This window comes from Grammomys surdaster, unplaced genomic scaffold, assembly GCF_004785775.1.
Source record: "Grammomys surdaster isolate TR1022 unplaced genomic scaffold, NIH_TR_1.0 251, whole genome shotgun sequence".
Taxonomy (NCBI): domain Eukaryota; kingdom Metazoa; phylum Chordata; class Mammalia; order Rodentia; family Muridae; genus Grammomys; species Grammomys surdaster.
In genome coordinates, this window is record NW_021604692.1 from 1219709 (window position 1) to 1247385 (window position 27677).

Consider the following 27677-nt stretch of genomic DNA (forward strand, 5'->3'; position numbering starts at 1 on the left):
CTCAGATGAGACTTCCTGCCACCCCTGCCCTGAAGGAGAAAGATGACATCCAGGTTTCTACTTTAGGATGTTACTGAGCCAGCTCCTATCCAGAGGTGGGGAATTATTCACTCAGTAAACGCTTGCACGTGTTTCTATGAAACAGACCCTTGGACCAACACTAGGGGCTAAGACAGAAAGAATAGCCACAGGCAGAGGTTGCTAAGCCTGGGACTAAGTGCAGACCTTATGAGTCAGGGGAATGCCTTGATGGGGACACTGTGGCCTGGGCATCAGAGCAGTGGATGGACAAGGTACTTTTCCTCCCAAGGAAAGGAAGATGCTCGTGGAGTGACTTTCAGGGATAGCTTTCTGCAGTAATGTCAGCCTTGAACTCAGATGACAGAGCATACACAGAGAACCCAGCCAGATAGCAGGCAGGCCCCACAGAGGTCTGTGAGTCACCAGTTTGTACTTCAAGCCAGAAGCTTACAGCACAGAGGTCCAGTCAGTCTCTCTCTCTCTCTCTCTCTCTCTCTCTCTCTCTCTCTCTCTCTCTCTCTCTCTGTGTGTGTGTGTGTGTGTGTGTACGTGTGTGTGTGTGTGTGTATGTGTGTGTGTACGTGTGTGTGTGTGCATTTGTGTGTAAGAGAACACAGTTTGGAAACATATTGCTGAGTGCCACTTTGGAAACAGACAAACACATCTTCCCAGAAAGTGACAGGCAGTCCTCATTAGAGTGACAGCAGAATGTTCTGGTCCATACAGGCTGAGAAGTAGCAGAGACCATTGACTCTCAGTTCTGGAGTTCTTTCAGGAAGCCCAAAGAAGGGTGCTAGCTGGAAAGGCATCTGAGAACAATGTTCTGCACTTCAGTAATCCCAGATGTCATTTAATATCAATACGCCTCTCTCCTCAGTACCCCACCAAGGACCAAACTTCAAGCTTGTCATGCCCTTCTGGGCCTTTTATCCATGGCTATTAATCCTGTTCTTGAGCTCCTTCTCTGCCCTAGACACACCCCCAAGGCCTTTGCATATGGTACACAGACTTGATTAGGGGTCAACTTATGACCTTGGGGCCCAATAACCCTTAGACCACAGGGTCTTTATTTAATACATACTAGGTATTGACTGTGGGGCTCCCTTTTCTAACTTTAAGTGTTATCAGGCAATGGTGGCTATTAGTCCATTAGACAGAAGAAATGGAGTCAGAGAGGTGATGTAACTTGGCAATGGCCACAGAGACAAGAAGCTAGAATCACAGGCCTGACAGGCCAGTGGACTCAGGGCATGCAACTAGAACAGGAAGGTATGTGCAAAGGCCACTGACAAAGCAAGGTTGGCTGGATGTGGAGCCAGGGCAGAGACAGAGTGAGATCATGGCGCCTGGGCAAGCTAAGCTACACAGCCCAGGCTCCAACACAGAACACAAGCCAAGCCTGTTGTGCTTTCATTGAGAATTCTAAGACAGGATAGCATGTTAAGCCCAGCTTGGTGGAAATACTTGAAATAATTTCTAAAGCCAAATGGCAAGCAACAGATAGTGGTAGCATTCCTTCTAGGCTCTGCCCAACAGTTACCTGGCAACAACCAAGTAGACCTGGCTTACCATAAAAGGGGCTATTTGTCCCCTCCTTGCTCTCTGCCTCTCTCTCTCTCTCTCTCTCTCTCTCTTTCTCTCTCTCTCCCTCCTCTTCCGCCCTTTCCCCCTCTCTCTCTCTCTCTCTCTGGCTCTCTTCTCTCCCTGACCCCTTTCTCCGTCTGTCCTGTCCTCTTCCACCTCCCCCTTTCCACATGTTCCTGGCTGGCCTCTCCTCTCTTCTTCTCTCCATCCCACTCTCTCTGTCTCTACTCCCTTCTCAGCTCCCCTTTCTACACCCCTAAATAAACTCTATCCCATACCGTACTCATCATAAGGCTGGTACCTCAGGGGGAAGGGACGCTTCAGTGTGGGCCCACCAAGACACCCCTCCCACCTTACAATACCTAGTTCTACAAAACATATCCTGTTCTGTTATATAAAACACAACAGATAGTTTGGCTTTACTCTAGGTCTCAAGAGCTGCTTGTCTCGGTATCCTTCAGTGCCCACATGAGAAACCAGGCTAAATGAAGCCATTGTGCTGGTGACATCTCTGAAGGTCAGCTAGGGAAGGTCAGCTGTTGACAGAGGAGAGAGAAAGCCTTCAAATAAAGTCAGACCAACCACCATGCTTCAGTGGAGAAGATGAGCAGAGGGCCCCAGGGAACGTCCACACTCCTGACCTGAGAGATGACAGATGGCCACTGTACCTAAAGCCACCACACACTGGGGTGACTTGTGGGTGCTGTGATAAATGGAGGGGCAGAGCAGGTGAGCAGCAGTGCTCTGGACAAAGACCACAGCATGTTCACATGTGCAAAGGCCCTGGGAGGGGGGCGGTGCTGAAGGCAGTGGGGCCCCTGGGTAGACATCCCAGCATGGAGACCCAGCTCTTCTATTGGTCTTGCCGATGTTCTTCTTTAAAGTACAACTGTCTCCTCTTTCTGCTGAGATCTGTTCGCATAGCTCCGTGTCTATTTGACAAGCCCTGTGCAGAGAGCAAAGCCATGTTTCACTCATTCACTCATTCATTTGTTCTCTCCATCATCAGAGGTGTCTCCTGTGCAGGAGGAGGCTTTCCAGTGTTATCTGGAGACCACACCACACCCCACAGGAGGTGTGAGGACTATTTCCTGTGTCAGCTATAGACAGGACCTATTTCCTGTGTCAGCTGTAGACAGGACCTGGGAGGCCTGAGGGTCTTGTCAGCTGCCAAGGGTAAGAAGCAGAGAGCACTGGCGGGAATTAGGCTGGGTAATGGCCGCTGAGTCTTCTGTGTTCTCTCCATTCCCACTCCTATCCAGTGCAAGGTCTTCCAGACTGTGTGCCTTTTAGCAAATAACTCAGCTGCTCTGGGCCAGGTTTGATTTTCACTGTAGTTAAATAGAGAGGAATTCTGCAGGCCTCGTTGAGGTCAAGAAGCATGTCAGCCAATAGCCATGATGATGGCTGACCTTCAGCCTACACTCCTGTGTGTCAGGCACGGGCCATACACGGAGCTGCGCTCCTGTTCTGAATTCATGTGCTTCTGCATCCATGGCCTCATCTGTGATCAAGGAAACCAATGCAGAGCTGGCCTGCCGAGCTCTGGCTCGCAGACAGGCACCTGGAATGCTGCCTGCTGCCCTCATCGGCAGCTGTTTTTCCTCCTGCCAGGGTCCTACCTGATCCAGGGCTCAGGCCCCAATGAACTCTTGTTCATTCATTCATTCATTCATTCATTCATCCATTCATCAGAAGTTCAAAAATACGTAAGAGAGGAAACACACCATGAAGCTGGGCTGCATGCACCCTGAGGCACAGACTCAAAGGCACCCCACTAGAAGCAACTACCAGTTCCCCACCCACACCCGTCATGACCATGGCCCCAGAGACCAATCCCTGCATTCTCAGGCTTTCAATGCTGTATCTGAAGGAGGAAGAGACAGAAGCAAATGCTGACACCGTGCCTCTGCAGCATGTCCCTGTACAACACGACCTGACTCAATGACTGTCATGCTCGGTGAAGTAGGTGGGTACTGGCACTTTCCTTGCTCAAGAAGCTAAAGCGCAGCGGCTAATAGACTTGGGGAAAGCCACACAGCTGGTAAACAGCACAGCTGGGCTTTGAACAGTAAACTGAAAATTCCTCAAGTCCCTCAGCCAGGACTTCCACGCATTCCTCAAACAAGAGCCGGGTCCTGCTCTGTTTTGCAGCAGGAGTGTAAGATTCAGGGCCAGCCACATCTGATTCTAGGGGTACTAGCCAGGATACTCCCCTGGCCCAAGACTTACCACCCAGAACAGGAAGTCCTGGGACAACCTACCCAGGAGACTTTTGATTCCTGGCGCCACCACGAAGCCAGAGCCACCACAGGGCAGAATGCCCCCACCCCAGGCCCCAAGGGAGAAGGGAGGCCAGGAGCCAATTGTGCTGGGCACCCACAGGACTCTACTCCAGCCTTGGAAAGCTTTCTGTCTCCAGGCTGTTTCCCCAGCCTCGCCTTGTTCCCTCCCTCCCCAGGCTGCTCTGGGGGTCACTGCTTGTGTTCCAAGCCTAACTTGGAATCAGAGGGGGAAGGTGGAGGGGCTGAAACTTGAGAACCGGGCTTTGGGGGACAGGGGTAAGGGTGGAGAGAAGAGAAAGCTGGGGAGAGGGGAGGAAGAGACTCAGATACTTCCCACTTGGGAGAGAGCCTTGCATGAGCTGTGGTCCAGTGTGTGAGTGTGCGTGTGTGAGTGCATGGGCGGCCTTGAGCCCGCCAGGGAGGACAGGCCCCACTGCACAATCAAAGCCTTAGAAGCAGAAGGAAGAGGCAGGAAGGGACAGAGAGAGGACAGAGGTGGCTGGGGAGGGGGGGGAGCAGGAGGCGAGGCCTCAGAGGGGAAGCCAGCAGCTGTGGCTGCCCTGAGTATAAATAGCCCAGAGGAACTGGCCCTCGGGACTTACAGCAGTAGGACTCTGCATCCAGGTCTGTCTTCACAGGCCCCAGCTGCACAGCACATCTGGGCTAGCTCTGGCTGTGGGTAGTTACCTGCCCTGGGAACTCTGACAAGACCATCCCATCACCACTTGGTCTCAGATGCCCTGCCAGCCAGCTATGCTACTAGATGGCCTCATCCTGCTGGCCACCATGGCTGCAGCCCAGCACAGAGGGCCAGAAGCCAGTGGGCGCCGCCAGATTCATCGGGTCCAGCACGGCCAGTGCAGCTACACCTTTGTGCTGCCGGAGCCTGATATCTGCCAGCTAGCGCCAGTGGCACCCGAGTCTTTGGGGGGCTCCAATAGCCTCCAGAGGGACTTGCCTGCCTCAAAGCTGCACCCAACAGACTGGCGAGCCCAGCGGGCCCAGCGGGCCCAGCGTGTGAGCCAGCTGGAGAAGATACTAGAGAATAACACTCAGTGGCTGCTGAAGGTACCGCTGGGGTTGTGTGCCGGGCTAGAGGGTGGCTAGGGGACTCTCCTATCATCAGGGGGAGCATCAGCCCAGAGGTGTTCATCTCACAACAGAAGGGCCCAGGCTTTATGTGGTATAAAGCCTCTGGGATGTGGGGTCCAAAGAGGGCCCTGGATGAGGAAGGCCGTGGGGCCTCATATGTAAGGCTGAGCACCATTCGGCCAAGTTCCCCTCAGATGTCCATTCATTCATCTAAGAAGAATTCGCTGAGTGCTGACCATGAGTCAGGACCATTCTAACTGTCCGGGTATCCCGACAAGAACAGAACGATACATTCCTATCTAATGTGCTGGGGAAAGGAAGGGTGTGAAAACGTTGTCTGCTCTGTGGGGCAGTGACACACATGGAGGTGGAGACAGGAAGAAGGTACAGGGTGGCTTAGTCAGGTCAGATCCTTAGGGCATCTCTGAGGAAGTGAAGTGAGCAATGGGTTCCTAGAGGGCATCCTAGCGGAGGTGGGCGTACAAGAGAGAGCACATAAGTTGGGAGTAGGAAGGGACATGGGCATTCCTGGACGGATGAACGGACCACAAAGGCATTTGGGACTTTGGCTTCTAAGTGACTTAGCTACCACTGCCTTGTGAACAGGCTGAGACTGGTGGATCTGGTTTAAGACATTATGGGGTAGAACGGCCTCTGGGAGGCCAGGTGTGAGGTCTCCATGGATTCTGCAAGCTCTAACCATGAGGGTCTGGAGGTCTACAGGATTCGTGTCTGATTCTGCTTTATTCTTGTGAATCACTGATAAACTGGAAGTCAAGTGGCCAAGAACCAGGAAGTAAGGTATGTCACTGCAGTGTGGGCCCGGTGCCAGGACTGGTGAGGGGGTCTCTGGTCACCTTGCTCATCCTGCAAATGCTGAGCAGCTTATATCTTGGTAAGCACTGGCAACAGAGCTGAGGAAGGCAGGCTGGGCTATGAGTGTGTGGGCAGCATCCTGTCCTGTGGGACCAGGATGTGGCCAGCCAGAGTCCCTGAGTAAGAGCCACCCAAGAAAAGAGGAGACCTAAAGCCATGTGGGGAGAGGACAGAACCAATCCATGGAGGCTTAAAACAAGGTAGACAGCAGATATGCCTGACAAAGAATAAACCAGGTAGGATAATAGCCACCCAGAACACCTTTATCGCCCCTGTGGTCTCTAAACTGTTGGAGTTTTCTTTTTTTTAACTATTATTACATTTATTAACTTATTTACCTGTGTGTGCATGTATGTTGGCATGCACATGCCACATGTGTGGAGGTCAAAGGACAGCTCATGGAAATCACTTCTCTCCCTCTACCATTTGGGTCTCAGAGTTCAAACTCATGAACCATGTCATGGTTGTCAGTCATGTCAACAAGTACCTTTAACTGGCTGAGCCATCTTGCTAGACTCTGAACTTCTTAAGTTATACACCCATTGTTTACACACATGAACCCCTACTAATATGACACACTCCTGGGTGAGCTCCCTGTAGTGAGTAGGCTGGACTACATGTATTGAAGTCCTGTTCCCACATGTTCTCATACCCCCACTCCCACCACACATGAGTCTGCTGTCCCTGCTGCATCCAGGCTGCTGCTCCTTGCCTCTTGTCCCTCGGGTCTTCCAGTCCACCCCATTCTGTGCCCATGTCCTCGGCTCCTTTGCTGACTGCTGCAGGCTGCCTGAAGCCCCGTTCTCTGGGCAGCTGGCCCCAAGTTCTACGAGATATCTAAGCCAAGCCTTCCTTTCTAACCTTCCCCTTCTCCGCTCCACCCACCTCTCACCAGATGTGTCCCAGCTATAATAAACAATAGAAGGCACGGTGACTGTCCTGTGCCTCCCAGTGCCCAGATCTTGCTCAGGCTCAGACAGAATAGGGGCCTCAGCCTCCTCACCTCTCCCTTTCCACATGGCCTTTCCTATCTCTTCTTCTCATCTCTTCAGAGTTTAGCCATCCCCAAGCATCCCCCCTGCTCAGGAAGATGGAAGTGTCTATAGCCCATACTCTGCATCCTCTTCCTCCTCAGGTCACTTCTCAGGTCCCAAATCCTATGACCACAACTCAGCTCATCTTCCAAGACCTCAGGACAATGTTGGCAGTCAGAATCATCTTCTTGGATTTTCCAAGAAGCACTCTTCCTGGATCCAGTCCATCTCTCATAGCCCCACCTTGACCAGCTATGGGCTTCTCTGCCCTCACTGTCCCAGGACTTGCCATCTCTCCTCTGGACAGTGCCTTTACTTCCTTCTAGTTCCCTACCCCAAGTCTCACCCTCATATCCCTTGAATCACCCAGTCCTGGTGCTTGGGAAACAGCTGAGTCGACAACAGATTTGACTTGATCTTTGAGAAAGAAAGTCACTTGGCCCAACACTTTCTACAGGATCGTACCTGGGTGGCACACACCTAGACTGATAGTCCAGGGAGTCCTGTGGGGCTGAGCAACAATGGGAGAGTCCCCCAGCCTGACCTCACATTGGTGGGCCGGGTTATCTGTGTGGCCGAGGATGAAACCTGACCCTCATCTGACAGAAGGTCAGGTGGTGCTGGGAAGACGGAGACACTCGGGCTCCCTTCACTGCTGTGTCCCAGCAGCACGAACGATACCAGAATGGAGCAGCTCACCAGGCGCCGAGGCAGGGGGCTGATGGGTTTGTAGCTTCTCAGCACAGTTCACACTGGAGTCACCACAACTCTGAATTCACTCATGGTCCCTCTTAATCATATGGGCCAAAGGGCTGTGAGCTATCCCCTGGGACAAGGAATGTTGCCCACCTGTGCCATATTCTCAACAGACTCAAGTCTCTGGTGGGCAGTCTTACCATCCTCAGGGTAAAGGGCCTTTTGGTTGAGCACAAAGATAAGACCTATGGACTTACACAGACCTAGAAGTCACTTGGCTTGATTATGTCACCTCCTTGGGAAGCAGCAGAGCCTGGGGTGGGGGGGAGAACTCTGACCCTGAAGCTTCAGTGGAACCTTCCCTTCACGGTTTTAGAGACTTTGCCTCCCAAGCCTCACCAAGTGAAAACATTGCCTTCCTCGAGGAAGATTTAACCAGACAATGTCCAGGGAATTCTCTGCTCATGGGGTCTCAGTGTGTGCAGATTGTTTGCTCCAGGGTCCTCTCTACAAGTAGATGGGAGTCCTGAGAGTTGGAGTCTTTCACTGCCTTCCAGTTGAGATGAGTAACTCCTGGCTTTGAATAGTTACACACACGTGTACACATATACACAGATGCAAACACATGTGCACCCACGCAGACACACACAAACACACACATACATGCACATGCAAACACACATACATATACACACATGCACACATACACAAACATGCAAACACTCGCATACACAAACACACACACAAACACACACACAAAGATCGTCTCACACGAATTCACACCCCTTGACACACCCCTCCCAGGCAAGGGATGCTATGCAGCCTGTGGATGCCGCTGGGACTCTTTTTAGGCTCCTGTTTCTACCTGGCATGCCTCAGAGCCACTGAAACTCCTCTTTGGCTTTTTTTTTTTTTTGAAAGAGTGTGAAAACATTCCCTGAACACGTCGTCATCTTTACCACCACCACCAGACTGCCCAAGCTCTCTAACCACAAGTTCCTTTTCTTTGAAGCTGCAAGGGGAGTCAATCCCTGCCCCCCTGCTGTGAGCTCCCGCAGCCTGCCTTTAGCTCCCCGCCTCTTCCTACAGTGTACCTATGAGGAAACTGAGGCATTTGGCAGCCGTTCTCCCTGCAGCTGTATATGCTATCTCCTAACTGGAAGCTGGGACTCTGGGTGCTATGGGAGAGGGATCCTCTAAGCCACCCTTCCCCGTGGTGTGGCTGCTGGGTTCACCCACACTCATGATGTTAGCTCCAGTCTCACCTTTCTTCTCCCCTCTTCCTCCTTGCACCCCTCATTTGCCTTTCTTTACTCCATTCTCCTCCCCACTCACCCCCTCCTCCTAGAAATCTTCTGTTCAGTGACTCACACTTATTATGGGCTGTACATCAGTGCTCACCTCTGCTCCACGCCCCCACTAGGGTGAACTACTGTGGCCAAGAGAGATGGGGGAGCAGGCACGGACAGCTAGTGAAAGGAGTTCCTGCTGAGCAGTGTGGTCCAGCCGTTAGCCGGAGACCTCCCAGGGTGATCAGGAACCTTTAGTTAGGACAGCAGCTATAAGACAGAACAACAAGGGTAGCTAGCCACTCAGAACCTTGGGCCTGGCAGGTGAATGTCTGCCCCCAGCAACTATTCCATAGACCACCCTCTCATTACTGAGGTTGCCAGTCACTCATTACAGGCAATGTCTACTAGTCTCAGGTCTCTCCCCCATAGAGTGCCATCTGTGACTTCTCCCTGTCCCTATATCTCTATGAATGAGAAACCCCCAGTCTAGCCCCCAGTGCTGGGCCCTAGCCTATGTCCACTACCTGAGAACAGCATATCTTCCCAAGACTTAGGGCCCAGGGGTATGGGGGGAGTAGACACCACACAGCTCAGGTCTTGTGCTTACTTACCTGTTCTCTCTAAGTGCAGCTTTATGGTTCTGAGGCCTGCCCACTGTCCCACACTTTGTCTCCCTGTTTCTTTCTTTGTTTCTGTCTATAGCTGTCTTTCTCTGTCTCTCTCTTTGTGTCTGTCTCTCTTTTTATCTTTTTTCTATTTGTCTCTCTGACCTCTCTCTGTGTGTGTCTCTCTCTGCCTCTGTCTGTCTGTCTGTCTGTCTGTCTGTCTGTCTCCTTGTGCCTCTCTCTCCTCTTCTCTGACTCTTCTTGTCTCCTTCAGGTGCTCCCCCCTGAGTCCTTAAGCCACCTCTCCTGCCTCTACCTCCAAGACCAGTGCACACTCTCGGCCAGACTGCTAAGCTGGGGTCCCTCCGCCCTTCTGTCCACAGCCACCTGGGGAAGGAGTCAGCCTCCAATGATGTACAGGCCCCTGGCAGCAAACAGAACAGCTAGGCCCCTCAGCCCAGTGGCCTGGCCTGCAGGCCAAGAGTTAGGAAGGCATTCAGCAGGAGCCTAGTGTGGGGTCCTGCCCTCCCCCGAGACCCTTCCAGGCTGATGGGGGCTCCCAGCAGCCCTGGCCTCCCCAGGCTGCCTGTAAATTCTTGGCATTTTCAGCCTTCGGTTATGCAAACAAGAAATAAATCTCAGTTGCCACAAGAAATAAATCTCGGTTGCCGAATGGAATAGCTTGGGTTGATTTCCTAACCTCTCCGCTGGCTTTCTGGGCAGTTGGTGCGGGGGATGGGGTGGAGCAAGTGGCCTCTGCTTCTCAGAGGAATGAGATGATATTTCCAAGAAGGGCTTAAAAACTGTGGTTCCAGAAGTCCTGGCCTGGGGATGAGCAGTTGGCTGATATTCAACTGGAAGCAGCAGCAGCAGCAATAATGGCTGCCTAAGACCCATCTTGCCCCAGAGGGACAGGTTTATTTGTTCATGTGGCTTGGCTAGTCAGTCTGTGGGCCAGGGCCATGTGTGTCTAGCTCTCTCCTTTAGTGCCTAGAGTGCTCAGGCTAAGATGCACATCCCCTCTGTCTCCCTCAGAGCAGGAAATACAAGCCCCAGACATGTGGATGAGCTGTATTCCTTCCGTAACATTTGATCACTTCAACCTCAGCCGCCTTCAATTGCTTCAACTTCAGAGTGGCCCTGGAATATATCTCTGCTGGCCTTAAGTTCCACCTGGTGCCTGCAACACACGCAGCTGTGGTGAGGAGCACATCCTAAGGGTGCATTGGCCAGCTGTGGGACAGTTGGGGAGGTCATCTCTATGGCTGGTTTCTCTTGGACATGCTCCCTGCCTCCCGGCATAACCGGAGGATAAGGACAGGAGGAATTATGCTTGGCATTCACTGGGCACACAGATTGTGCTCGGTACTTTGTGTGAAGTTTAGCATTTAATTCTCACGGTGGCTTTAGACGATGAGGTGGCCAGATTGAGGAGACTGAGGCATGAGGAGATGGGTGACCCGTCCAAGGTCACATGGCCAGGGAGTGTAAGGTCAGATGAGAGCCATGCTTTAAGCACCAAGGCTAATTTCTCAGAGTTGTGGAGGCTTAAAAGCCAGGGAGTGCAGAACCTCTCTGCATGGGGATCCCAACTGAGACACCCCAACCTTAGCCAGGGCACAAAGGTATCTTCTGAATGCCTGCCATGTCTGTCTTGGTGATCACCTGGCCTCTCTGGGCCTCAGTTTTCTATCACTGGAAGTGATGCAAAAAGACTGATCTATATACAGGGCATGTCTCCAGGGAGAAATCACTGTGAAGCCTGGAGAAGTCAGGGAATTGATGTTGGAGTCAGGTACACACGTCAGCACCGGTCTCTCCACTTGCAGAAGAACCTGTTTGTTTATTTTTTAACCCCTCAAGCCTCAGTTTCCTCATGTGAGAAGTGGGGACTATCATGTCCTCAAATAAAGACAAGGTAAAGTGAAGCCTGCAAATATCTGGTGGGGTCTCCAGATAGAGGTAGCTCAGAACTCTAGAAGCTGAAACCGCAGCCACCTCCCTCGGGAAGTTAGACCAGCAGAGCCTTGTAAACCCCTACTCCTAACCCTAGGCCAGCCTCCATTGATCTACCGCACACAACAGGACCACAACACAGGGGTGACAGAAGGAAGATCATTTCTGAGCAGCTGTAGGCACTTTCCTCAGGAAGCCGTACAGAGGGATGACTCTATCTCAGGGAGAGGACAGGAGAGAGAGGCCAGAGCATCCGTCGGCCTGGCATAGTCTGCTCCTTGCCAGCATCTTTGTCAGTATGCTCAGACTGCTATCACATAAAGCCTTCCTGGCCCTCCCCATCAGCACCAGCTTGGTTTCCTTGGTTTCCTTTTGGCACTTTAAATGTTTGCTGAAACAGTTCAAGTATATGAAAAAAAAACAGAGAGAGAAGACATCCAGCTAAAAAGACAACGTTTCACCAAGGCCATCATGCTCCTGCCTCTGCTCCTTCCTCCCAGGACAGCTATTCTGAACCTTGTTCTGGGATGCATACACTCTTCCTGTCTCCTCCAAGCAAGAAGTACAAGTTGTCAGGTCCAACCCCTGCCTGTGAGCCGTACAGACTACCCCACTCGATCACATCAACCTCTGTGACCCTGTACCTGACCCCACTCTCATCTCCAGAATGCCATCTTCAGGGTCTGCCTTGGCTGCTAATGGCTCAGCCCAGGCCTGAAGGAAGCATTCTTGCCCTCTGATTAACAGCCTCGCTTACTGGCTTCAGATGATAGTTGGCCTCTCCCATCCTCAGTTTACTCAGTTTCCAAGTAGGAGCAGTTACCTTTCCCTCTGGGTTGCTGGGGACCAGGTTAGAGAAGGGTCTCGTGCTGGAGCTAGTGGGGAGGATGGTGAGTGCTGGAGGCATCCCTCTTTCTAGATCAGATTCTGAGGTTAGGGAGCAGCACAGGTGAGGCCTGAGCAAGGCCAGAGACTGTCTGAGTTCTGTGTAGATTCTTGATTTCACTAATAAAAGAATTCAAAATGAGCCAGTTTGAAGCAGAGCTGGATTTTATTTTTTTAAAGGCGATGTTGAGCTTGGGGTTACTAGAAAGAGCTACTATGGGAAAGGACAAGGCACTCTCAGCTGTGGAGACTCAAGGTCTTGCTGAAGTGTCTCAGCAGAAACCAAGTTTTCAGTTTTGATGGCTCTAGGGTCTCGAAAAGTAGCTTAGAAATTTTTTCGTTTCTTTTCCTTCCTGTTAAATAAGTATGGTTGCAGGGTAGTTCTAGGGATGCCTGGGATGGGAAACAATCTCATAAGATAAAGGCATGGGTCACAGGGTTGACAAGGCTGTAAGACATTCCTTTGACTGTAAACGGCATTTCTTGTGAGATTCCTAACAAATTGCAGGTTTTAAGTAGGGAAGAGAGAAAGGCCGTGTTGGGGGGGGGGGGGGCTCAAACATGACTCATCGCTATTTTGACTTCTTATTTGAAAACATCTTGATATCAGAAGAATCCTGTCTGTATGTTGGCAATCCTCACGGTCAATGCTCAGTGTGCTGGAACTGTTGGCTCTCAGGGGAGAGGAACGGGGCAAAAGCTTCAAGCAGATTCCAGAATGAAGTGTTCCTTTTGCTCAGTGTCACCCAATGGCTTTAGTCCAGGGGTCCTTGCAGAAGTGTGGCCCCATACAGCATTCCTGTAACTTGGCCATTCCCCTTGGGAAGGCAGTGCTGAGTGAGCTCATAGCAGGGGTGTAAGCAGGCTCAGCTGTAAGGAGACTCTCTCCCAGTGGCCACAGCAGGGGAATTGCAGCACTTGCTGTTCACATTATTCTTCTTGGCTCCTTGCCTTCAAAACAAAAAAAAAAAGTTAAAGTTGTAGCCTAAATGTGGAGCACGCCTGTAATCAATCCTAGCACTTGGGAGGTAGAGGCAAGAGGAGATAGCTGTCCAAGACCAGCCTGGGTTACATGAAACCTTGACTTTAAAATATATACATATATATATATATATACACACACATATATATATATATATATATATATATATATATATATATATATATGTTAAAATTATAGACATGTAAACTGAAATTGAAACACATACACACACATACACATGCACAACACACACACACACCACAGACACTGACGTCAGAGGTTACTGTGCAGAAGTTGGTTCCTGGGATTAGATTTAGGTCATCAGGCTTGGCTGCAAGCCCCTTTACCCACTGTGCCATCTTTCTGGCCTTTCATTGTACCTTTAAATCCAAACTAATTTGAGATGTGTAATATCAATAGGAGATGTCGTCTCCCCGTTGTCACTCCTCCCCAAAGCCAGTCACTGCGTCTGGCAGCTTGCCGTCTGTGTCCTCCATCTGCACACACACAGAATGTATCACTGGCATCTTTCCACAAGGGTAGGTCCGTGTCATGACAGGAGTGGATCCCGACCATGACACGAGTGAGCTTGCACTGTTGATGGTGCTTTGATCATGGCTGTGTTCACTCACACACCTCTAAGACATCTCTGTAAAACATCGGTGAGGAGACTCAGCCAAGCTGTAAGCCAGCACTGCCAGGAGGAGACCTGCAACATACACATCCTGGGTTTTACTGCTCAGTGGTTTCATAACCATATGGAGCTGTTTTACCCAGGCATCTCCACTGCGTTCTCAGCAGCCCTGGGCATAGAAGCTGAGACGGTGGCTACCACTGACCCAAGGCAAGGCCCACTCTGCGTTAGCAGTAAACACTTGCTTATCTCAGTCCTGAACTTCAGGCACCATTTCCCCAGAAAAGACACAAGGAGCATGTGGCTGTTACCAACTTCCATCTTCCAATCCTGTGCACACTCTTCCTACCTTGGGGGCCTTTGCTCTTGCTTTCCCTAATCCTGAAATCCCTCCCTCTAGGCTTTCTTTCAACTGTTGTGTGTCACCCTCTCAGCTCAGGTGACCCAGGCCAGCTTGCCCCAGTTGTTCTTCCTGGCTGGTTTGTTCCTGGTGCACATCACTACTGCAGCTCCACTCCTGTGTCTAGTAGGAGCCCTGGAACCAGAAGCTTGTCAATTCTGCTCGTCCCTGACTCCCTATACCAAGGCTAGAGCCAGCACATAGCAAGTGTGCCTGAGTGGGTGTGTACCAGAAACCCAAGGTCCCACATCAGTGTAAGAAAACACTTCAAATTATAATACATATTTATCTAGAACCTCATGTTGGCAGGCTTCTTTTTATTGAGACATAATTCACATACAGGAAAACCCATGTACTGTCATTTTATGATATAAGGTAATGCCAGCATCCCTAAGCATTCCCGTGTCTCTTTGAAATCACACACTCCCACCCAATGCCTGATGAAGGTCAATTATGACTTACTAAAAGGTCCCCTTGGTAGAATAGCCCACATTTGCAGACACCGAGTCTTTGTTTTTTACTTTAGAAACCCGTCACTGTGACTAGGCACACTAAGGACTCATCTGTCCCTTCTCAAGCTGACTGGCGCCCACAATGTGACTGGGGCTCAGCTATTCAGCTATTTTCCAATTAAGATCCATTTATATAGATAGCACAGGAACAAGACAGGCTCACTCGGACTGCCCAGGCACCGAAGCCACACCACCCACCTGGGTCTGCATGGAGGATCTCCCCTTTCACCCTTAGTCTCTGCCTAGTGAGAGACTTCCTTTGCTTTCCTCTCTTCATGCCCTCTTCTCAACAGAATAGTGCTTGCTGCCCCCATAGAACGTGTTTGTAAAATGAGGCCCAGGAGCATGCAGAACCCCTCCAGAGCTCACACTGGAAAGCAGCAGAGTTGGTCCTTGGGCCCAGGTGAAGTACAGGCTGGGGATGGGTATGTACACTGGTGGCTCAGATTACAAGAATATCCTGCTCCAAGGTGCTAGAAAAGGCACTGACAGTCTGATGCCCAAATAATAACAGACCTGCCTGCATCAGTTTCTCAAGTGGATTCCTTTCCACAGCCATTGGCTGATGCCTCAGCCTGGGGCCATCCCCAGGCGCCTGTCTAGCCCAGTGTTGGTATCCAGAACCTCAGCCTGGCTGAACCAGGCCATCTGGCTGGGATAATCTGCTGAGGGCCCAGGCCAGTGGGTGGGCTCGCAGATCCAGTAATAGGATCCAGCTGTGGATGGCCTATGCCCCACCCATCTACTTACAACCACAGACCCACTAGGGGAAAGCAGAGAGTCTGCTTTTAGGGAATCCCAATCACTTGAGAGGGTCCAAAGTCACTCTGAATCCTATAGGATGAAGGAGGACCAGTGGAATCTTGGGTTTCCTATATAACTTGGAACCTATCCTGGGTAGGAAAGTGACCTTCACTCTGCAGTGTGGAGAGGTGTCTAGAAAGTTCCCTACACAGGAATGAACTTACGGCTGGCTGTCTAAGTAGAAACTTGGGGCCCTGGAGTCTACATCTAATCCATGTTTCAGAAGGCTCCTGCTTAGCAGAAAAATCTAAGTGCAGACACAGCAGTGTCTGCTGCACCCTAGCCACTGGTGGGCCTCAATAGCCACCAGTAGCATCCCTGGGGAGCTGAGGGAAGAGGCAAACAGACTTAAAGCTCTTGCTGGGATCTCTGAGAGAGACTTAATAGCAGGACATGTGGAGTGAACAGAGTCAAGATTAAGGTCTGGGTTTGGGGCTTCAGAAAGGGACAGGGCCATTTATTGAGAAGAGCAAAATGAGATCAGGAAGGGGTGGGGCCATTCACTGAGAAGAGCAAAATGAGAGCAGGAACATGGAGGGAAGTAGAACTCAGAGTCCTATGCGGGGCGCTAGAGACGCTGGTTGTTTTGATTGTTCTAAGACAGGGTCTCATGTAGCCCAGGCTAGCCTTGAATTCACTATGTAGCTGAGGATACCCTTAAATTACTCATCCTCTTGTCTACCTCCAAGTACTGGAATTATAGGTGTGCTTCCCCCATTTTCAATATTAGAGGTCCCTGTTGGAAACCTGTCCAGATGTGGAGAGGTGTCCAGGAAGAATTGCTCATAGGAAATGGTGATTCGTGAGCTATGAAGGTCACCAGAGTAGCAAAAGCACACAGGCAGCACCCTGGGGTGTTTGGAGCACTGGGCCCTTCAGTATCTGGCCCCAGAGAAAGCCAATTTATTTTTCTTAGAAACGCATAAAATCAACTAGGTATGGTGGTACACACCCATGACCCTAACACTCAGGAGGCTAAAGCAGGAGGATTGTTGTGAGTTCAAGACCAGTTTCCTAAATTCTGGGCTATAGAGCAAGACCCTATCTCAAAAGGCCACACAAATACACACAAAAGAAAAACTAAAGTCATGGCCCTTAGAACAATATCTAGTAATACTGTAGTCATAATCCAAATATTAAAGACCAAATTGACAGTAAAATTGTTGCCTCAACCAGTGGTGGGTTGATAACTCCAATAATTCCATAGTCACACTGAGTGAGAAAACCAAACCAAAACAAATCAAAAAGTTCTGTAGACAACATGCTAAGTATGTTAAGTATTCAGAATTTCTCTTTACCACTGAGACACAGGACCTGCTGGGCCACCTCTGCTCCTCTATAGCCTGAGCTAGAGTGAGTGGAAATGCCAAATTGCAATCACAAATCCATGTTCAATGTCATCTTGCACTCGTTCAATGTCATAGAGTCCCAGAATCTCTTCACAGACCCCCTGGTCCCCAATTGAGGACCACTGACCTAGGGAAAGACAGAACAAGAAGCCAAAGAGACCAACACTGGACCACAAGAGAGAGGATTCAGTGGTGCCCAGGTTGCAGGAAGAGGGCACATTAGGTGTATGTCCAACAGCCGTGCTGGTGATAGGTCCGTATAAACTACAAGATCAAGGAGATCATAACAAAGTGACCACCCTGTAGACCGAGCACTGGCCACACAACCATGAGGGTCTGAGTTTGGATCCCCAGAACCCACGGAAAGCAAGATGCAGGCAACACATGTCTGTAATCCCAGCATTCCTGCAGGATGGGAGACTGAGAAAGGAGAATCCCCAAGAAGCTCTGAGGCAAGTCAGTAAGGGGGACCACAGACCCCATCTGCAACAGATAGAAGTGGGAACCAACACTCTTGGAATAGAGAAATTGGCAGGCAGGTGCAGGGATGGGGTCCTAGGCTTTAAATGCATTTGTGCGCACATATTCTCCAGGAGCTGCAAGGAAGGGTTAGGCCCAGGGATGGTGCAGAGGAAGAAGGAAGGTGATGGGCAGAGGCCTGGAGAAGCTCCACACTGGTCCACCCATCTTCCTTGCGTGCTCCACTCTGATGTCTCAGCTGGTTTTAGCTGGAGGTCTATTAAAGAACGTACAGCTGCCTCTCCCCTGGGTCCACATTCAGTAGTGCTGGGCCAGCTCTAGAAAACCACATTTCTAACCAGCTCCCAGCTGAGGCAGATCCAGGAGCCCTCTAGGCAATTCTAGCACTCTTTCTGTGCACCACTGGGACTTGACAATGGAGCACACACCTTCCAAAGTGGTCATGGCAGGAAAAGATGGGTGGCCAGAGGAGGGGGAGAAACGAAGGAAGAATTAGCCTGAGAGAGCATGACCTCCAGTCATGTACCCCTCCCTGAGAGCCTTGACCTTCCAAGGACCCCTTTGAGTGGCTCCAGGGAACCTTATGGAAGACTGAGTTCTGGCCTGAGAGACAGAGGAAGGGGATCCAAGCAGGGTGTGCAGCCAAGAGCAGCGAAGGAGCGCCTGAGCCTGAGAACTCACTGTCCACCTCTCCAACTTGCTCTTGGCTTCCAAAGAGACAAGCACCATGGGCTCTTAGGAAGAATATAGCCCTGCCAAAGAAAGGAAGCCAGCTCACGGGGCCCAGGGCACTTGGATGCTGTGAGCTTAGCTCTGTTTGGCAGACAACAGGGCTAAGAGAAAATTCAACTTGGGAGATGGGCCTGGAAACCTGTACAAGGGAAAGATATGAGCCCACCTCCAACCCCAACACAGGCTGGCTCTCTCCTAGGGGGAAAGGCAGAGCATGAGGGCTACACTCTGATCTTTGCTGCTCCCCCCTCCCATAAATTCATTGAACACAATTATTGAGCACCCTCTGAATACCTGGTGCTGTGCTAGTTGTAGAGATTGAGCAAGATTGCATCCCTGGTTTCGTGTACTTGACATTCTGCAGGGTAAGAGAGATAAAAAGAGATGCTTGGCATAAACCTAGGAAGTGATAAGTGTGTGACACCAATGAACCGACACGAGGGAGTGAGCCATGTGGGTGGGGAGAGCGTTCTGGAGAGAGTACAGGGGTATAGGATGGTCAAAGGCCCTAAGATGAGTGTGTTTTGTATAGGAGGGAAGTGTGGGGGTGTGGCTTCTGAATTGGAATGACAGATGGAAGGAAGGATGAAAGGAGGGGTGGGCTAGCCATAGAAGATACTACCCTCAATGTTTTCAGCTTTTCTAGTGAAATGGGAACCAAGGGTTAACACAGAGCAAAGGAGAGCTTACCTAGTGGCTACCCAGTGGGGACAGACTGTTTGGAAGAAGAATAAAGAGAGAGGCCAGTGAGGGAAACCTAGGAGAGGGGAGCAGTGGCCTGACGTAGTTCATTCTCAGTCAGGTATTTATTTACCTCTAGCTGCTGATCTGTGTTCTGCACATGGGAGGGAGCCACAGGAGGCTTCTTCCCCAGTCCCTGCCATTTCACCACAGCCCTCTGTCTCCCTCCAGCTGGAGCGGTCCATCCAGATGAACTTGAGGTCAGACCTGGCACAGGCCCAACAGCACACAATCCAGAATCAGACAACCACCATGCTGGCACTGGGCACCAACCTCATGAACCAGACCATGGCTCAGACCCACAAGCTGACTGCTGTGGAGGCACAGGTAACTGGAGAGCCATCAGAAGACCAGGCTGATCCTCTAGGCTTCCCATCTTTTCCTGTCACTGTCCTGGTGAGGTTGGGGCCTGAAGCCCCCTGGCCTCCTCTCCCTGATGATACATGCATTCACATAACCGGTCATCTCCCTCTATGTTGCTGCACTCGCTCTGACTTCTCTGTGTAAGCTCAAGACTGCTGGGCACTGGGCAAAGACAACACTGACAAAGCCCCTCCCCCAGGGATTATAGTGCACTGGGAGAAATGGATGATAAAGAGATTGGGTGACCTCAACAGGCCAAATAGGGCAGCCAAGAGGGAGAGAGGGGGCAGGGGACAAGAAAAGAGCAATCCCCCCTGTGTGCCAGGCACTACGCCAGACCCTGGTCCCAGTTTAGTGCCATAAGCAAGTCAATCAAGGTATCCTACTGCCCTGGAACTCACCAAGAAGGCAAGCAGGATACACAGCCCCTGTATGTTACTCAGTGACCATGTAAGGCAAGTGGCACCCAGAGAGAGAAAGAAGGGTGTGCTGCTGGGTCCATGGGTAGAATGGGAGGTGATGAGTCCAGACAGCAAGGTCAGAAGGACACTGGGATACAGTGTTGCTAGTGCATGAGCCAAGTTGCTAAGAAGAACACACCAGACAGGGAGAACAGCATGCATAAAAGCTCAGGGTAGGGTCAGGGGAGGGGGAGGAGGGTGAGCCTGCTGGCTACTCCAGGGACATGGAGGGCCAGTGTCCCGAGGGATAGGGCAGGGGGGGGGGGGTCGTAGAGAGAAACTAAATCATGGGCCTAGGATCAGCTTTCCGCAGATGGATTTTGAGCAAAGGGGGAGTAAAGGGGCCACAGCAGGAAAGGCTGCCTCAGACTGCTGCTGTGGGAATGGGATGAGGCGGAAACGGCAGGAGCAGGGAGCCCTGTGAGGTGAGCGCAGGACACTGGACGAGAGTCAGCAGACAGTGAAGCTAGTTGCTTTCTGTTACTGTGATAAACGCATGACTAAAAGAACTCTAGAGAGTAAAGGGTTTATTTAACTTATGCGTCCAAGTAACAGTCCATCACCGAAGGAAGTCAAGGCAGACACACAAGCAGGGGCAGAGGCAGGAGCCACAGAGGGATGCTGCACACTGGCTTGCTCCCCATGGCTTGCTCGGTTTGCTTGCTTACACAACTCAGGACCACTTGCCCAGGAGTAGCATCACTCACAGTGGGCTAAGCCCTCCCGTGTCAGCAACAATCAAGAAAATGGACCATAGACATACACACAGGCCAATCTTACAGAAACATTCTCCTAACTGGATTCCCTCAGATAACTCTGGGCTGTCACATTGATGGCTGAAGCTAGCTGAGAGAGGCCAAGATTCCATATGGCCTTGGAAGGAAGGGAGTGGTTAGGGGCATTGGGAAGATAGGGCATGTGGGGTCAAAGTTACATCTCTGGAACCCCCAACGGCTAGGAGATTAGCACTGATGTGCAAATGCAGTCATGAGGGAGGACAAATTAGGAACCAACTAAGACAGGTAGGGCTTATGAAAGGTAGTAAGCTAGTAACCATAAAAACTGATAGCTTCAGACCGTGGCAATGGATTGGCAAGCTTCAAGAGTGGCAGGCTCTTGGGCCTACATAGCACACATCCCCACAAACCTCCTGCTTATTGGGACAGGTCCTAAACCAGACATCACACATGAAGACCCAAATGCTGGAGAGCTCACTGTCCACCAACAAGCTGGAGAGGCAGATGCTGATGCAGAGCCGCGAGCTGCAGCGGCTGCAGGGCCGCAACAGGTGAGCAGGGACAGGACTAGAGCTGCAGTGAGCCGCTGGACCTGGCCAGTGTCAGGATGGGACTGGGGCCTGGATTTGTACTGGGGTAAAGGACCACTGTAGGATGGAGCTAGGACTGGGGACACAGCTGGGGTGAGGTTAGAGCTAGATACGGATCAGAATTAAGCTCAGAGTCCAAACAAGGCAGCTCCAGGCCTGCCTCCCAGTGTTCAATATCAATAGAGGCCATGCATTTTTCCTTGAGTCTCTCCTTCCACCTTCTTTCTTTTTGTAGTGCTGGCATGCAGTGCATGCATGCACATGAATACACACATAAACACACATGTATACATATATGCACACATGTACACACACATGTACACAAGTATGCACACATGCACACAAACATGCACACACATACATAGACATGCACACACATGCACACACATATACACACATGCACACAAGAATGCTTGCATGCACACAAACATGTACAAGTACACATGCATTCACACAAACACACACACACATGCATATATACATGCACATAAATACACACACATACACATGTGCACACACACTACCCCTTGTTTGGAGGGTTTTGTTTTTTGTTTTTTGTTTTTTTGTTTTGTTTTGTTTTATTTGTTTTGTTTTGTTTTGCCACTTTGTCTGTTCTGTTTCGCTGAGACAGATTCTTTCTATGTAGCCCAGCTGGCTTCAAAGTTTCTATCCTCCTGCCTCAGCCTCTGGCATTGGGATGATAGGCTTGTGCAAGCATACCCAGCTCTCTCTTTCTGCTTTTGATTTTCATTACTCTATTAAGATACACTTTTCATGATGTGCACTCCACATTGTAAACTTTAACTGGTTTCTGTATCTGTAAGCACACAAGCCTGAAATACCCCTTTCTGGAGAAAGCAGTTCTGAGTGTCAGGCCTCATGGTCAGTCTGGTATTCTGTATAAGTATGCTCTGGGGACACATGGACTTCCACAGACCAAAACAAACAAACAAACAAACAAACAAACAAACAAACCAAAACCAGCCCTGGGGTAGAGACAAGGCAGGGAAATCTGATGCCCAAGGCCCACAGCTTGGTTCTGCTATTGAGTGATCACATTTGATCTTTCTCCAACTTCCCAGAGTTCCTCAGTGTTTATTTCCCAGGCTCTAATCAATGGACATTAAGTTCATTTCCAGCTTTTTACTAATCTACCAATGCTTCCACGTTTCGTCTCCCATAGACAAGAGAGAATGCCTGAAGAGGAGGAGCTGAGTGGAACGCTTTCTTTTCTTAAACACTTTCTGCCTCTTATATGAGTACGCCATGTGCTTATTGCCCCAGTAGAGCTGTGTGGTATAAAGACACTCCGATCACTTGCCTGTGTTGCACCCCGAGTACTGCAAGCAGATAAAGAAAGCACCGCAAGTGCAAGCGCGTCTCCTGTACCTGTTCTATTTCCACAGAAGCCCATCCCAGCCAGGGTTCTCCTGCCTTCCTCTAGCCCACACTGAGGCTCATAGCGTCTTTCCACCATCTGTCTGTCTGTCTGTCTGTCTGTCTGTCTGTCTGTTCCCAGCACTCCATACTGCCATGCATTCCTTTCTTCTTCCTCTCTTCTTTTGTCTCCCACGCTTGAGGTTCCATCAGAGGCTCTGCCAGGTTAGTCCCCACCTCCCCTTCCCAGCTCTTTGCCAGGACCTTCACCTCCTTCCTCCCCATGGCTATAGCACAATCCTGGGAACATCACAACAGAACAGACCCACCAGCCCTGACTGTTGGGCATCTATGATGCCTCTCCTTTCTCACATTTAAGCAGTATCATGCCCGCATTCCATAGAGACTATCTCCTTTGGGCTGGAACACACAAGGTCAAAAGACATCCCTTCTGGGCTTGTGCTCCTGGCCCCTGGCTTGTTGCTGGGTCCTTCCATCCTGACCTCATCCCTTTGCTCACTCCTATTCATGTGACTCCATATACCCCCTCTCTTCCTTGATCTGAGCTATATTAGACACAGTCTACCAGACTGTGTGACCCTGAGCCAAACACTGAGTGTCTCTGAGCCTCTGAGCCTCTGCACAGTATGTGCCGCTGTCATATTCATCCCCAACCACCGAAGCTGGAGGTGGGGTGAATGCTTAAGAGTGGAGACCTTAGGCTCACTGCTATGTGTCCCACATGGCAGGGCCCTGGAGATCAGGCTGCAGGCATTGGAAGCACAGCATCAGGCCCAGCTTAACAGCCTCCAAGACAAGAGGGAACAACTGCAGAGCCTCCTGGGCCATCAGACCGGGGCCCTGGCTAACCTGAAGCACAATCTGCAAGCCCTTGGCAGCAATTCCAGCTCCCTGCAACAGCAGCAGCAGAAACTGATGGAGTTAGTACAGCGCCTGGTGCGGATTGTAGCCCAGGACCAGCACCCAGGTGAGCAGGAGTGAGTAAGCAGGGGCTGGGGTGGAGAGCCAAAGATGGAAGGGAGACCCTGTGTAGCCTCCTCAGCCATTATAGGCCAGGGACCCGTCGTGGGAGAGGCTAGCTCTCTCCTACCATTTGCAAAAGAGAAATTCAGTGAACCGTGATCATACTGGCCACAGCAGCCCCTAAGAGTATCCAACTCAGACTCTGCCCTTGTCTTTCCCCATCTGTTGAATGGAGATGGTGATAACACAGGCAACCACAACTACACTGAAAAGTGTGTGTACCAGATCTTTTTTTTTTTTTTTCAAAAAACAAAAATCAGGTCTCACCATATAGTTCCAGCTTGGAAGTTGCTATGTAGCATGGACTGGCCTCAAACTCACAGAGTCCTGCCTGCCTTTGTCTTACAAGTGCTCAGATTAAAGACATGCCCCACTATACCCAGTTATCCATCTTGGCTTGCTACACGTCTCCCTGGGCCTCAGTTTCCCAAAAGAATGGAAGAGTCGCACACAAGTGTCAAGACTTCTCTCCCCTTGGTGCTCCTGCTCCCTCCAAGGCTTACAGAGCCACATGGAAGTGGGAAGAAATGTGACATCCCCAGCCTATCATAGAAAGGAGAACCATGCCTAGCTTACTCCAAAGCCATCTTGGCATAGCTGGTTCTATCTGCATCCACTTAACCAAGCTTTTACTGAGCACCCACTGTGTGCCAGGCAGAGGCATGTGTGGCAGGGACTCAGCAGCACACAGCTGTCGTGGTTTCTGTCTGCTGCAAAATTCCTTACTGTTTGTCAGGTCTCAGCGTGAAGGAGAAGGGAAGGGCCTACAGTCAGCCAGGTACACTTTAACTTTCTTTTTTATTTATTTATTTATTTATTTATTTATTTATTTATTTATTTATTGAACATGAAATGCTTTTTTATAGCATGTTTTACAAGGGGAGGGGGTAAGAGGGGCCAGGTGGTGGAAAAGTACAAAATCTTCTTGGCCTGTGCCTTGAAACATGTCATGGTCTATACGGTACACTGCCTTGAATTATGATCTACCTGCTGTTCTTCAGAAGATAACACTTTAACTTTCTGCTCCAGTTTCCACAGCTCAGAACGCTAAGGGAGAGCAACGAAGAGGGCACTTCAACCTAAGGCCAGCAGGGGGCACACGAGAGTGTGGATGGGGTGGAATTTCTTTTAGAAAGCACAGACTAGTACGGACTGGGTGAGAAACCAAAGGGGCTTCTGCTATAGAACAATCTGCAACCACCTTGGGGGAGGCTGGGCCTTCTGTAAGCTACCCAGCTTCAATCGGGTGAAGGAGTTCCAGCCTGAGAGGGAACTGGGGCAGAGGATCCCACCATGAGTTCACCCTCAGTCCAGCAGTCTAGGGAAGCCATAAAGGGGGCGGGGGGGGGAGAGATAGATGCCTTCTAAACCGCAGGATAGGCAGTGACCAGAGCCATTATGGGCTTGTGCACAGCCCTGTCAGTGAGACAATCTGAATGAGTCCCGTGTGTGTGGGTTTCTCACAGGTGAGGACAGGACCTGAGCTCGGGCCTCTTCTTGCAGGTCCGTAGCTCTCCTGTCTCCTCCCACTGAGGTTGAATGACTGTTCCTTAAGTGCAGTGGGAGGCTGGGTCAAGCACCCGATCACTCTCTGTCCAAACACCTATCCGCTTGCCTGCCTGGCACCAGGAAAAGACTTCTGGTTGTCGCTCTTGCCCCTGGACAGATGGAGAGCCCATGGAAGACGACTGATGAGTGAGAGTTGATCAGAGAGTGGTTCAGGGGGTGCTGAAGCCCAGTGGACAGCCAGCATGGCTACTCTGCAGTCACAATGTGAGGACAGGGACACAGGCTCAGTTGTGCACTGTGTAAAAGCAGTGTTCATGCAGTGGTCCATTGGCCCAGCCTCCCTGTGCTCAGATGAGACACCCAACCCCAAGGAAGGGTGGAGAGGGGAAGGGCTAGCCGGTGGAGTAAGCAGAGTTTGAGCCAGACAGCCTTCCTCACCTTACAGGTCATCTGACTTCTCACCTTCACGATAGGACACTTGCTCCGGCACTTCTCAGCAGAGAGCACAGTAGAAGTCACACTGGCCAGGGCTCGTCACCATGCCTAGGGCCAGACACAGGGTGGGGGAGGGGTGGGAACTGAACAGATGAAGATCCAGGACGCACATTCCACCGCACCACTTCACTGCCATATTGGTCCAGTTTTATTTCTGTGCTGTCCCCTGAATCCTTTTTCCTGAGCCCAAGATGCTCCCAGCAGACCCTGGCTCCTAGGAAACCCTCCAACACAATAGTTCCAGGTAAAAGCATTTTTATTAGACTGTTATTGCTGTTGCTGTTGTTCACTGAGGAAATGGGCTGTAGACAGAGTCTCAGAGAGAGTAGCTAAAAACCCCAGGCCAGCTCCCAGCTCTGCCCTGATTCCTTAAGTACAGTGTAGCCTGTCTCTTCTTACTTCCAAGCTATAATGTTGCTTGCATTTGCTGGCCTCTCCTTCCCTGTGCGGGATCTGAGGGCTGCTGTCATGCTGGCACTAGAGACCCCTGACCAGGAAACATTCTAGACACTTCATTTGTGGTATGGAGCAACCCCGTTCAAACATGTCTTCCAATGGCAGGATCTGGGAGCCACTATCCAGATGTAAGGACCAAACAGGAAGTCCCATCCCCAGTAGCATCCTGTTGGGTTGCTTGTTTGTTTGTTTGTTGTATTAACAACCATCCCTCCACAATTTTGGCTCCATCTTTAGGTACCTACCTCTCAGAGAGATGGGGTTCTAGTAAAATCTCATCCCAAACCTGCTAAGAGAGCTAGACAGAGGAATTTTAACTCCCTGTATATACTGGGATCATGGAAGATTCCAGTCATTAAGTTAATAGTCTCTTGGTCTCAAGAACACATTGTTAGGGAATGTACGTGTGCCCTTGAAGGCCAGTGGTCAGCTTCCAGGAGGGCAGGATGAGGAGGCCTCTAACTGGAGCTGCAGGAGATCCAGCTTATCAGACAGCCACAAAAACCCCAGGTCCCCTCTGAAAGACACTCCAGCAAGGGGAAGCTGGGAGCCCTTGGGTCAGTCCTCATCCTGTGCTTCAGTGTCTGCCCTAGGACGTGGGAAGTGTCTCTGTGGAAGGCAGGTGTCACCTGCCTTCTCCAGGTGCTGAAGCCTAGCGGCCCAGCTCTGGTTTACCTGCTTGGGCATCTGCCAGGAGCTAGCCTGGCCTGAAATGGTCCGAAGCAGGACACAGCATCGGATGTAGAGGCAGCTTTAAAGACTGATGGTCCCCAGCCTTCTAGCTCTCTAATATCCTGAATGCCTGCTGATAACTTCTAAAAAAAAAAAAAATCCTAAAAACTTTCTTGCTTATTCTACGTCAAAAACCGCTGACTTGGGCGACTAACGCCTGTTGCCTAGCAGTGGGAACTTAAGTAAAACTTACTGCTATCACCCTCTTCTCTGTCCTGGCAGCCAGAAGCCTCTCTAGCTAGGATGGTTAACTCCTTGTGAACCAGAGAGGAAGGAAGGAAAAGAATTAAGATGTTTTATACAGGCAAATACGCACAGACACAGACATTCGTATGCACATTTGCATTTGCATTTTTATTTATACATTAACACAGTCACATATTTATTGGGTCTACCCTCCTGTCTCATACACTCCACCAGTATTCATGCATGCTTACATACATACACATGTACCCACACATGTATGTACAAGCAGATATATACACTTGGATGGATGGATGGATGGATGGATGGATGGATGGATGGATGGATGGAACAGAGCCCCCACAGCCAAATCATCCAACCAATAATTTTATTTCTTGTCTCTGGCCTTTTTGTACATTCATAGACAAAAAGTTCTTTAGAAAATTACCTCAGAGATAGAATGTTACACAGAAGGGGAGTTACAGAAGGGTGCTGATCAAAGCAGTGTTTCATTCTATAAGTTCATTATAAGTTCAAAGCAACAGTTTCACACGGCCTTGCTTTATCATCGTGCACACCTGTGACTTTATCCTTGAGCCTAAATGTTTTTCCTTGAGCACAAATTTATCCCAAGCCTACTTCTTTTTTTAGTGTGATCATGAAAGCTCACTGTATTTCTTACTACACAGCCTTTGCTTACTATATGAGGTGGCACATTCTGTTCTTGATTCTAACTTAACTATCTCTTTCTAGCAAAACAACTAAAACTA

At 50.3% G+C, this 27677-nt stretch overlaps 1 protein-coding gene across 1 annotated transcript in view; it reads left to right on the forward strand.

Moving 5' to 3' along the window:
* The first annotated feature begins 4485 nt into the window (after window positions 1-4485).
* Window positions 4486-27677, forward strand: part of Angpt4 (angiopoietin 4) — a 34755-nt gene continuing 11563 nt past the window's right edge. The window contains exons 1-4 of the mRNA XM_028774997.1: window positions 4486-4958; window positions 19132-19287; window positions 20951-21072; window positions 23238-23476. Of these exons, the coding sequence (XP_028630830.1) occupies window positions 4626-4958; window positions 19132-19287; window positions 20951-21072; window positions 23238-23476 (850 nt within the window). The 5' untranslated portion in view covers window positions 4486-4625. The remainder of the gene's footprint in view (window positions 4959-19131; window positions 19288-20950; window positions 21073-23237; window positions 23477-27677) is intronic.